The sequence below is a fragment of the Echiichthys vipera genome (assembly GCF_963691815.1).
Source record: "Echiichthys vipera genome assembly, chromosome: 18".
Classification (NCBI taxonomy): domain Eukaryota; kingdom Metazoa; phylum Chordata; class Actinopteri; order Perciformes; family Trachinidae; genus Echiichthys; species Echiichthys vipera.
Genome location: NC_139843.1, coordinates 22,040,037 through 22,053,009, shown reverse-complemented (window position 1 = coordinate 22,053,009; position 12,973 = coordinate 22,040,037). Strand labels below are relative to the sequence as shown.

The following is a 12,973-nucleotide window of genomic DNA, read 5'->3' as shown; positions in this document are numbered from 1 at the left end:
TTTTGTATCCTCCTTAAATACTTTACAAACAAGAAGTACTGAGTATTTTTTCATTTAAGTAACAGCGTTGGTGCAAAATTAACATAACAGTTTTAAGTGAAATTATAACGAAAATTATATATTTTTTTCAGTTATACAGTGACTATTCTTACATGCAGGCACACAAATACAGAGTAATCGGATTAAGACATTTGAGTTAGTGAGTTAATCTAGTTGACATAATTGTTCATCCCAATATCCCAGTATATGATTTCGTCATAATACAATTTCAATGAAGGACCATAAATGATAATATTGACTGATCACCCAGCCCTAATGCACACTTTACTATTCCACACAGGTCATAAAAATTAGTGCATATAATAAAGGTCTGGATAAAGTCAATTTTGTTGCGGACAATGAAGGGGTAGAGCCTCACACTAAAGTATCCCACTAAAAGAAAAAGGCTCTGCACAGGTGGAAGCTGGCAGACAATCAGTTTCTCCTAATTGGGCCTAGTTAGCATGACCAGCAGGAGCTGACCCATGAGAAGCAGCAATTTAAGAGTGATGAATATACATGAAGCTATATTAAGATGCAAATTAATGTACGTACAGTTCAATGGATGGACAAAAAAAGTCTAAAAGAAAAGCAGAAACAGCTGTTTTGGACTTAATTGGCCTAACATCTGGAGACCTTGGTGAACTACACTGGGGAAACAGACAAAACATTCTTAGTTTGTGATCCTGCAAATGTATACAGCTACCATTAGTATGTGTTTATGTAACCTTGTTGACTGTACACTGTATGCTTACCTGCTTTGTTTACTAACTGACCTGACCTTATGGTAAATATGTATGCAGTAGCAGTTCATTAGATTACTTTTGGATTTCTGAAGTCTTTTAAATATCATTAATCCAATAGTTAATCATTTTGTCGTGTACAGCACTACTACCACTAGTAAGCGGCAACAGTAGGGTAATATGGGGGAAGAAATCCCCATCAGTTTCCAAATTTCATTTACTGACTACAATTAAAACATATTTGGATAAGAGCTTAGCGTCTGCATGATGATAGACTATTTTAATAGCACAACAATGAAATGAAAGTCCCCAGAAATTGGAAAGGTGGTTAGAGCAGTCACCCCATGCAAAGGGGCTGAAGGTCCTCTGGGCAGTGGCCGCTGGTTCGACTCTGACCTGCGGCCCTTTGCTGCGTGTCTCCCCCCCTCTCTCACCCCATTTCCTGTCTGTCCTATCTAATATAAGGCCTAAAAAATGCCACAAAAAAAGTCCCCAGAACTCAAAACTAACCAGCCTATCTAAAATGTTTTATGGAAACAAACTCAAATCCCAATCCTACCTCATTAATGGATTACCGATGTTCGGGGGCATTCAGGTTAATAGGTTTTATATCAGCATACCTCAGTTTCTCCACCAAGCCTAGAAATGTTGGCTAACTCTGGATAGCTAGCAATGCTAACTATCATTAGCTAGCTAGTTAATAATAATGCTAGTTAGATGGTGAAACTACAATACTATAACCTAATACTACTATAATTAGATATAACATTAATATATAGCCTACGGTAAAGATGCATAATACTTTATGATGACTACTACTACTTTATATTACACTAATAAAATGAGCTTGAAACTGCTCTGGTGGAATACATCTCAGATGTAATGTCACATTCCCATGGAGCATAGCTAGGATATGCAAATGTGATGAGTAGGCTAGATTTGGAGGAGCCTATTGGTCAGGAGAGGGTGGGGGGGGGTCTTTAAAAGTTAATAAAAATAAACTAATCAAGAAGTAAAACAGTAACACCACAATGATACATATAGCCTACAGAAGTAATAACAAATGTAATAGTCCCTGTTGTATAATAGGCCTATTACATGCCGGGCTACACTTCTCTATGGTCAGGATAAAGCTCATTTCCTTTCTGTTCACTAGTTAAATAAATGTGAATATCTCCCTCTAAAATGTAGTGAAGTAGAAATATAAAGCACTTGGTAAACTTCCACCACTGGCAACATTAAGTGAAGTGAGAAACATGGATCCAATGCAGGGAGAGGGGGCTGGTGGGGTGACAATGGGGGCACAGCTAGTGTGTGGACAGAGTAAGTAACTTGACTCAGAGCTGCACTGTGAATGACGGGGACATCCTGTTGAGCCAGTCCTCTAACAATAATTAACACGTGCTGCTTACCTCCTCAACCAGAGCAGAGAACTGATCCAGCGGAGCGTAAGACAAGTCCCCGTAGACCAGGTCATCCTTCATGGAGTCTGGACGCAGCGCTTTCCGGCTTTGCTTCACAAAGTACACCGCCTTGTTCCTGCTGCCGGAGCTGAAGGCGGCGGCGGGCTGCAGCAGTCCGGCCGCGGTCACAGACACCACCAGGGTCCGGTGTTCGGCTCTGTCCAGGAACTCCTGCAGCACCTGCCTGTTGTCCTCGCTGGACACACACTTCTGCCATTTATCCCGTTTGAGTTTGAGAGTCCTCAGGACATAGTCCGCTATAAAGTCCAGTCTTCTGTCCTCAGCAGGTGACTCCTCCATGTCCGCAGGGCGCTCTGCTGTCCCGGGTCGCTCCCGGCGTGGGTGAACTGATTTGTGTCTTGGCCTCCATAGTAACGCAGTGTTTGCATTAATTAGGCCGTTGCTTAGGGGACATGAGCGACCTGGAGCTGACCCAGGACCAGGACATCCCTCTCTCTGATTGTCTGTCAACCTGCTGATCGACACCCATTGTTCTCCTTCAGCCTTTTGTTTGAGTTCAGGGGAAAGTCAAAGTTTGGCCACTGAAGCACACTTTGGGTTTGATTCAATTCAATTCACTTTCATTGATGGTGCAAAATCATAGTCAAAAGTGATCTCAGGACCCTTTACAGAGTAGGTAATGTGCATTCATTTAAAAATAAATAAAAAGCAGATTTAGTACATTGACTACATTCATTTAAAAATAAATAAAAAGCAGATTTAGTACATTGACTACATTCATTTAAAAATAAATAAAAAGCAGATTTAGTACATTGACTACATGAATAGTAGTATGAATATACCGTAAATATACGGTATATAGGGGTAGGCCCATATACAAAAAGTATTCAGACCCCCGTAAACTTTCCACTCTTTTTTGATTTGCTAAAATCATTTAAGTAGATTAATGTACACACAGCACCTCATTTTAACAGAAAAACAGAATTGTAGATATATTTGCAATTGTATAAAAAAACGAAAACTAAATCAACACAAGGCCATAAGTATTCAGACCCTTTGCTCAGGATTGAGTAGAAGCCCCATTTGAGTTAATACAGCCATGAGTCTTCTTGGGAATGATGGATTTGGGGATCCTCTGCCATTCCTCCTGCAGATCCTCTCCAGTTTTGTCAGGGCGGATGGTGAACGTTGATGGACAGACATTTTCAGGTCCCTCCAGAGATGCTCAGTCGTGTTTGAGTCAGGGCTCTGGCTGGGTCATTCAAGAACAGTCATGGAGTTGTTCCTAAGCCACTCCTTTGTAAATGTATCTGTGTTCTTAGGGTCACTGCTAGGGCATCAGCAAGACTTGAGACTTTACTCCAATATGTTTTTTTATTGTTGCTCTTCGTGTATAAACCTTTGATCTGAGTGGTTGTATGAGGACTGTTGTTGTTACCTGTGGAGTTTTGGTTGATTCAGAAAGATGTGATTGCTATAGTTGGCCATGAGGTGGCTCTTCTGTACTGAAAATGTGTGGCCTGGTTCATGAAGCAGTTATCTAGTTACTTTGTAGAACAGCTCTTTAAACATCACTACATGTTTCAGATTTGATTAATTCCTGTTGTTTACCACAAAGATATCCAGAAGCTCAGTAAACCTTGATCTAAAACTGTTCAGCTCTCTGATCAATGACACAAGTCACCTGTTCAGGTCTCATTCATTTATACAGTCTAAGGTTCAGACTCAACAGACCATCATCCTACTCGCTCAACAAAAAAAATTCAATATCTTAAAAGTAATCAGCTGTTTCCATTTTGATCTCCATGAGGAGGGTCCCCTCCACAATGCTGTTAGGCAGCAAACGCAATGTGTGTGTAGTAGGTCCATTACTCTGATGTGAAAGAGGATTATCAGCAACGTGACATCAAATGTTGTCTTGGACGTCTTTTGTTTCATAAAGGTGCATATCTTAGTGGGGCTTCATAGACCTCCAAGGGAGGTGTGTGTGCATGTGTGTTTGAGAAATATGCATGTGTGCGGACTGGATGGTGTGAGTCTTTCAGATTGTCCAGAATCAGCGACGGAGGAGGTTCAGTTACTCTGAATGACTTTGAAGATTAAGATGAAAGACCAAAGAGAACCATCATAGCCAGACTTTCCATTTCAGAATCAAACAAGCTGCCTGTTCACTGATATGATGGAGCTGCTGGCTACATCCGGCTGGGTGGCTGGACACCGAAATACAAAAACCAGCATGCCTCACCCTGATCTTTAGATCAGCTGGGGGGTTCAAACACTAGTTCTTGCTTCTTTTATGGACTTTAAAATGTCACCAAATGTTGTAACCACAGCAAGGAGTTTAATCAGAGTCAGAGGCATTATAACATTGGGCTTTTTGTAATGTTATTTTCAGATGAAAATATTATATTTCACCTTTTTCACAGTAGTTACATAAATATTATCAGGCATTGTATGGATTCTGTTGAGCTCATCAGCACAAATTAAGATTTAATTTACTTCAGGGCCCGACCAATATGGGGCCAAAACTGATACCAATTTTAGAGCTTAATATTTGACCCATAATGCATGTGGGGGCAGATATCAGGAATGTTTGAGCTGGAATGAAAAATATAATTTTTATGTTTATTGTGTGCAGATTTTGCAGCAATACAACTCTGTAAAGGTACCCAGGAAGCTGCTTTCTTAAACAAATAACTTTATTAAAGAGGTACTTCACACTTGAGTTTTTTTTTGCTGTAAACTAAAATATATGCCTGTACTGTCAATGAATACAGCATTGATAGGACATTTCTTACCAAACTGATACAAAATTATCATTTCATTGGATGAAAATGGCTCAACTTGCCACTTATATTCGCCCTAACCACTCAAGTCCAAGTCCAATGCTGAGAGAGGTTGCCTTCTGCTCAGACCTGGGGCTAAAGTTGTGCAAGAATATTTAACATTATTATTTTCATGCATTATACAACCACCCGCTACCTGACCCTGGATAAGCGGTTGAAGATGAGATGAGATTATACAACCAATTGTAGAAGCGCACACAGAGAAAATATTTAATTTAAATAAATAAAAAACCTGAATAGAACTATAAGTTCATCAGTCAATTGCTGAGTTTTTAATTAAAGAACAAAAACATTAAATGTAATAATATAAATATAGTCAATAATACAAATGAGACTTCTGCATGACATCATTTCTAAATCACTCCAAGTATAATTTTCTGTATTAAATGTTCTGTTGAAAAGTTTTTCATAATGGTGCATATTTGACAACATAAATGCTAATACTAATAACTACTGTTATGTCTGTGATAGGCCAGTTCTTTTAATTCATTCTAACACTGATGATTATTTATTGAAGAAACATTAATGCAGCACTCGAGGTGTGCAAACCTAAATTTGATAGTTACACAACTGTTTAAGTTTAGGTTAGAATGAAGTTGAAATAGTTTGCTCCACCTAGCTGCAGTCTAATACTATAAATGCTGCTTCAAGAAGGTCATAATGTTCTTTTTAAAAAAAAAGAAAGACTAATTTAAAGACGTACTGATTCACTCTTATGGTCAGTGGGAGTGTTTTAGACGTTGTTGTCCTCCACATTTATATTAATTAGAGGAGGACAAATTATGTGACAATGGAAATTAACAATACGGTAAAGCTATTAATATAACAAATCACATGGTCTACTGCACCACCTCATTACTAACAGCAGAGTTCAGGGTGTCAAATGTTATATGGTGTTTATGCTTTTGTACTTCGGATCTCTGACCAGCAGAGGGCGCTAACGCTCTTTGATGATCTCTTGCTTCTGTGAGGCCTGACTTCAGGCAACAGGATCATGAAAGTACAGACTTGGATTTCCTTTATGAGGTTTTGAATGTTCTTCGCAAAGGACAAGACGTTTCACTGAACAACCAGACACAGCTGATGCAGCCAGTTTTCCCTTTGGACATGTGAATTGTATGATTTAAACCAAGATAATGTGTGAAGATGACTGGTTTAACTGACCTGCCCGAAATAAACCAATAAATAAATCATTAAATTGTGGTGCAATCACCATTGTAAAAGTATTCATTTTGCCCCACAAGGTGAGATTATTATCTTCCATCTTTCCAGATTATTTTTCATCTCTTGAAGTAATGGCATTAGATTAATTTCTATTATTTGAGACAGATCAACAGTAACAGTAACTTTGATCCTAGGTATTTCATTCCCACCGGGGTCCATCTAAAGTGAAAGTTAGAGATCTCTGACTGAAAGCAAGACCTATATACAGGTATCCCTCCCGATTTCTGCCAATACATTTTATATCCAGATATCCAGATATATATATTCACACTCCACTGCCAACCGATCCAGTGAGTGCTGAAGGTCACTGACGGAAGATGCCATCAGGACCACATCATCTGCAAAAAGCAGAGACCAGATCCTCAGCCCACCGAAAGGCAACCCTGTGTGACATTCTACTTGAATTGATACTGCATTCAACAGGTTCAAAAGAATGATAAAATAATAACAATAATGAATTTTATAAGAAAAGCACATTTCATTAGTGAAAGCAACCCTACAGAGTGAAACAAGAATAAAAACCAGAGCATACAGACAGAACATTTAAGAGGCTTTTTCAAAACTCATTTAAATATGAAATTGAGTATTTATAAAAATCCACATAGTCCTTTTATCATGCCTGTATAAACACACAACATTAAATGAAAAAATAAATGAAAATTTCATTTCATTTATAGTGCCAAATCCTAACATAAGTTATCTCAAGACACTTAAACATATATAGTGAAAGTCTAGACAACACTATGACATATTTAGGATTTACAGAGATTCACACTTCCTCCATGAGCAGCAACATGTTGCAATATATATTAATAATGCTATTTATATACAGTGTTTACATTTTATATTATAAAAATACAAACTATAATAGTATATTATATTACTATCAGTCTGGCATCAAGTCTCACAGCCTGTGATGAAGGTTCAGGCTGAACCACACACTGACACGCAACAGTGATGTGGCTGCAGGATGTCGGTGCAGGCAGACTGATAATCTGTGGGGGTGGAAGATAATTCTGAAATGAATCTCACTTTTCCATCTAGGTAGTTAATTCACAACCTGCTGACGTTAGACGATGTTAAAGCTAACAAGGAGCAAAGGGACTACTGTTACCCAATAAACTCATTGCATTTCATACAGAGATTACAGCAAATAAATCAATAAATTATAATAATTCTCACTATGATCATTACTGAGTTGCTTATTTACATCAAGACAACAATAAAAATGTTTAAGTAGTCTTCTGAAATTGTTTGTTAACACGGACAAACGGGGCATAATCTAATTATGTATGTGCTTATTTTCATAAATAGCAACAGATGTAAACATTGGATACAGCTAGGTGAAAATGTCTGGTCCAATCTTGTGGACATAGAACAATAAAGGTGTGAATGGAACCCATTGAGTCTACACATGAGCATTAATAAATAGAGACAGGAAGAACACTGTCAAATGTAACAGCTACCCTGACATACAGACATTAGTTAACTTTACTAGGTTATCAAAAAGATGTACTTATAACTGGTATTTATGAAGTAACAGTAACTTGCATGGTGAAAAACGCAAAATACTTAGAGTTTAGAGTGAACATGACTTTATTTAGAGTTAAGCTCACTCACAACAATAAGTAGTCAACACAGTCTCACTCCCACTGCACAGCGGAAGAAGTGAGCTTGCGCAGTAGCAGCACTCAGTATCTCCCGCTCAGCAACCGTCAGCAACGCACCAGTCTAGCACACAGGCCGGGGCACTGAGGACGTCCTGCTGAGTCGACTTTTGCGCCGTCCTTTTATTCTTCTGAAGAATAATAAGGTAAGTTATCGAGAAAGTTTGTCTGTTAATACGTTTTAATTACTGCTAGACAGTTCGCGTCCGTTAGCTAACGTAAGCGATCGTTAGCTAACGTTAGCTGTGAAATTGCGTCATTTACGTGTCACCCAGCAGTATATTTTTTAAGTTTTATACAGTGTGGGGGAAAGGAGAAAGATTTCACACGAGTGAAAGCAACAGTTCTTGTGTGTACATTAAACCGTAAGGCCCCTGCACATGATACGCGGTAAAAACGCTTTGCACCAGCCGTTCCATTAATTTCCTATGGAAGAGGCGGCAGCGCCCAATGTGGCGTTTACGTTTCCTAGGCAACCAGAGAGAAGATGGAGGAAAAACGTGTTGTGTGTCGGAGTTTCCCGAACTATTTAACATTACAGAAAAGTCGTATCACGATCTCAGAAAAAACGTAATGATGGAGGTTTATAAGCATCGCACCGGGTTTGTGAAAAGGCAGTTTACGAGCTGTGAGTTGTTATAATACAAACGTTGGTTTTGCCGTTTACTGGGTCTCTGCGCCCAACACCGCGGTGAGCGGTGCAATAACACACAGCCAGTGGGGAACCTTCAGGGCCTTCTACGCCTTCAGAGAAGGCCTAAATAAATAAGAAATAATAATAAATTCAATAATAATAATAATGAAGTATTCAATAAAAAAAAATATATATATTTTTTTTTTATTTCTATCGCATTTAATTTAATACAATATATTAATACATTTTCTCTCATCTTTGTTCTAAAATTAAGCTTTCTGTCAAGTTCATGTCCTGAAAACCTGTTATCCAATCATAATCGTCTGTCTCTATTAAGGCCAGGTTAGCTGGCTCATTCATTGGTTAGGACTTCACGAATCCCGGGGAAGGCCAAGCTATATGTTTTGGTGTGGTGAGTGACGGGCAAATCGACCAATCGCGATTTGATTTCAAGAGGGCGGGAATTAAACAAAAGATCGAAGGCCTTCATGAAGTCCAAGCAGCGAATCTATGCAGAGTGGTGAGAGCGGTTGATTTAAATGGCGGAAGACGAGAGTGACGTTGTGGCTAGCTTGATAGCATCGCCTTTTTCAAGGCGGGCCTTCACAGAAAAACTTGAAATAATAAAAAACGGAAGACCAACTCCAGAGCTGGAATTAAAAGAAAAGGTTAAGAAAGTGGAAAGGCATTTCAAGACCGAAAATTATCAGCGGTATCCATGGATGACTGGCTGTAAGGAAACAAACAGGCTGTACTGCTGGAGTTGTTTACTTTTTACAACTGACAAGTCATCCACCTGGGTCAGCGGCGGATTTGTCAGCCTTACAAATCTGACAAAGTCAGCCCATCGACATCAAGATTCTGCGGCACACCTGCAAGCGATGGTCAATTTGAAAACTTTTGGGGACACAAGAATTGATCTTCAGCTAGATGAGCAGCGCCGGAATCATACAACGGCCCACAACAACAAGGTCAGGCAGAACAGAGAAATCCTGAAACGTCTCATCAATGTCGTCACATTTCTTGGAAAGCAAGAGCTGGCATTTCGAGGACATGATGAGAGTAAAGATTCTGAATTTGACTCCATCTATGAGGACACTGTGCGCGAAGTCGGGGTTCCCAGCGGGCGCAGGGCACGGAGAGTCGGAGATGTGCGCGCAGCGTACCAGCGGCTGCACAGTGAAATCCTGGACAACATCCTCACTCAGCTGAGGAACAGGTTCAAGGATCAGGAAAAACTCATGTTCCTTGCCCTTCTGGACCCCAAGAAGTTTACCTCACACAGAGAAAACTTCCCCAGCTCTGAGTTCCAGAGCCTCACGGAAAGCTACGGGCTGCATTTTGACCTCCCCAGGCTCAAGACTGAACTGACGGTCATGTACAACATGGCAAACTTTGAGGCAAGGAGCCCAGCAGACCTGCTGCACTTTCTGACTCTTAAAGAGCTGACTGAGAGCATGCCGCAGCTGTATCACCTCACCTGCCTGGTGCTGACCATCCCCGTGTCCACCTCCTCCGTGGAGCGGTCTTTCTCGGCTCTGAAGCGCATCAAGACGCACGCTAGGAACAGTACTGGACAGGACCGCCTGGGAGCTTTGGCACTGATGTCCATAGAGAAAGGACTTCTTTTGGAGCTCAAATCAAAGGACAAACTTTATGACACCGCCATCGCCCACTTCACAAAGAGAGACCGACGAATGGACTTTGTGTTTATTTAAGGTAGGCCTCTGTTATAATACCCCTTGATTATTATTTCAAGGGATTAAGATTACTGGCCAAGTGGACATTTGGGAATTTGTATTTATTGCGGAGGTTGTCCCAGCGCAAATTGCCTTGAATTCAGTATGTGATCAATCAATCAATCAATCAATCAATCAATCAATGTATCAAACGTATCATAAGTGTGTGGTTGGATTTTTCAGAGGGTTTTTATTCTCTTCATGTTCACTTGTCTGTCCCTTTCCCTGTGGAGAATTAAGGAGGTATAGTAGTAAAAATTGTGACTTCAATTTATTTGACATTGGTATTCATTGCGCTATGCGTAATTGCGCATGGAGAGGCATTTGCACTTCATTGCAACTTTAAAAAATAGTCTTTGTATTACAAGCTTTGTGTAACTTTTGAAATTGTATTGTAGATTGATAATGCTAATGAATTTATGTGTGAATGATTTGTCATGCGCCGTGATTTCATAGCGCTGTCCAAGGTGATGAAATGAGCCTCCGTGTCCGCAGCGTCACGGGGTGACATTCTGGGTGACCTTTTATATTTCCAGATTTTCCGAGGTTAATGTTGAGAATGTTTCTTGTTGCGGAGAATGTTATTGACGTTATGGTCTATTTGTTTACATCCTTGTCATCTTTAATTAAATTTGCACTTGTTAAACCCTTTTAATTCGTTGTACTGTTGCTTTTTTCCGCGATGATTTTTTTTCTTCTCGGCGGTGAGGTGAAGGCCCAGCTGTAGTGCTCACGGTTCGCCACTGCACACAGCCATAGTAATATTTACCTTACAGGACTAGGGGAGTCGTTTGTTCTGAGCTCATTTGACAACAGTAGTGAGTCTGCGGAGGAGCTGTGGCTGGGCATTGGTCTGTGCAGTTTCCTCAAATACTACTACAGTCGGACTTTGGTCGCTGTTTATGTTCTTAGTTGTTTTTCAAGGTGCAATTTTAATGTCAAAAGAATTTAAAACCATGACCTCTGTCTCTGATATTTAAAAAGAAATCTTAAGACATCTTTTTAGCCTGAATTTTAAGCAAGGTGCCTCCATTATTAGTGGATTTACTCTTCTGTGCTTTTTGCTTTTGTTGCAGTGTCTTTCTATCATGTGCAGCACATTTGGGGTAGAAAAGATGGATTAATAACATGACCTAAGGTCTAATGAAGTTAAAATTACATTTCACATTTCATATTTTTCTCCAATAGAGAACTAGCATAATAGGAGTGGGGAATAATCTGATTATTTTCCATCAAAAATATGAGAAAACTCTAGCCCCAGGTTGTATTTTACCTGAAATTGCACTTTATTATTTAAAACACGTTCTTGTTAGACCTGTGTAAAACATGCACATATTAATGATCGTGTCAGTAATCTACAAACCACAATATCAGTGGAACTTCCTTTCAACTACAAAATTCTTTGTCATTTTCAGAACAAGTGGTCAGAGCAACTGAAGAGCTGCTTTGTCAACGTGGGCCCAGTGCACTGGAGGTGAGATGCCAGTAGCTTATATTCTGGAGGACATTTCCACTTAAAGGAATAGTTCCACCCAAAACGAAAATAGTCAGCATTTACTCCACCCCTTGCTGAAAAGAAGTTAGGTGTAGTTTTTTAGTCTTCTAAGCACTGCAATAGATGAATACTGTATTTCATTTTGGGGGTAACTATTCATTTTTAATTATATAGTTATAACCACCAGCAGTAGAACAGTTGCTGACAAAGTGCTGCACCTTAATTAGATTCAATTGAGAGACTATTCTTACTTAAAATCTCCCTTGAAAATATTTCTTGCAGATGCATTGGACATGTAAGCAGTGCCTATTTTCCACAGACAAAAGAGGGCAGTTGTTAAAACACTGTCACCTAGAACATGGAAGTTTTCAAATCTTTTAATGCACTCAAAGTGCATTTATCTGTTTGGCATTCTCAATCAGACATTGGGCAAGCAAGTAAACCGACAGTTGCTTTTCATTGTCACTTATGTGAATTCATGGAGCCCTGCACTGAAGAGGAGTTTCTCAAACATTTACGCAGCCATTTAAAACTTAAACATAGATTTCTATGTCCATAAGAAGGCTGCACTTTTCAGAGCAGCATGTATGCAACATTTAATGCACATAAAAGTAGAGTACACAGTGGGAGTACTACATCGCAGTTTAAAACTGGAATCATTTCAAAGATTGAAGGTCCAGATCAGCTGACTGAAGGAGAGAAAGAGACCCCTTTTCAGGATGACATTGAGGGTGAGTTTGAGTCTTTAGATGACATACAGGACTTGGAAATCCAACTGGAACGTATCTGGCTGCACTTTTTTCACATATCTGAAAGTGCTGCACAAGAAGTAATTCAGCAAATCAACCAGATTCATTTACTTTCACAGCCATTACTACAAAGTGCAGTCCAGAGGATTATCAGTCAACATTGTGGTGATGTGGATAATTCCATAGTGAGTGAGATTTTAGGTGTAGTTTCACAAAGTGATGTCCTGCTGAAGTACACCAATAAAGGAGGATCCCTGTCAACAGCTGCCAGGAGAGCATCATATATACTGCAAGAATTTCTAGTTGTAATGCCAGTGGAGTTTCGTATTGACAGAGAGAGTAAGTCTGTTGTATAGAAGAAGAAGAAGAATACCTTTATTAGTCCAGCGACACACACACACACACACCAGGCC

At 39.6% G+C, this 12,973-nt stretch overlaps 1 protein-coding gene across 1 annotated transcript in view; it reads right to left on the bottom strand.

Annotated features, from left to right (window-relative positions):
* The window catches only part of dnah9 (dynein, axonemal, heavy chain 9), a gene marked incomplete at both ends in the record, with an annotated part of 182,158 nt that extends 179,543 nt beyond the window's left edge, over positions 1–2,615 (bottom strand). The window contains 2 exon segments of the mRNA XM_083933223.1: positions 2,195–2,558; positions 2,560–2,615. Of these exon segments, the coding sequence (XP_083789349.1) occupies positions 2,195–2,558; positions 2,560–2,615 (420 nt within the window).
* Between the last annotated feature and the right edge of the window lie 10,358 nt (positions 2,616–12,973).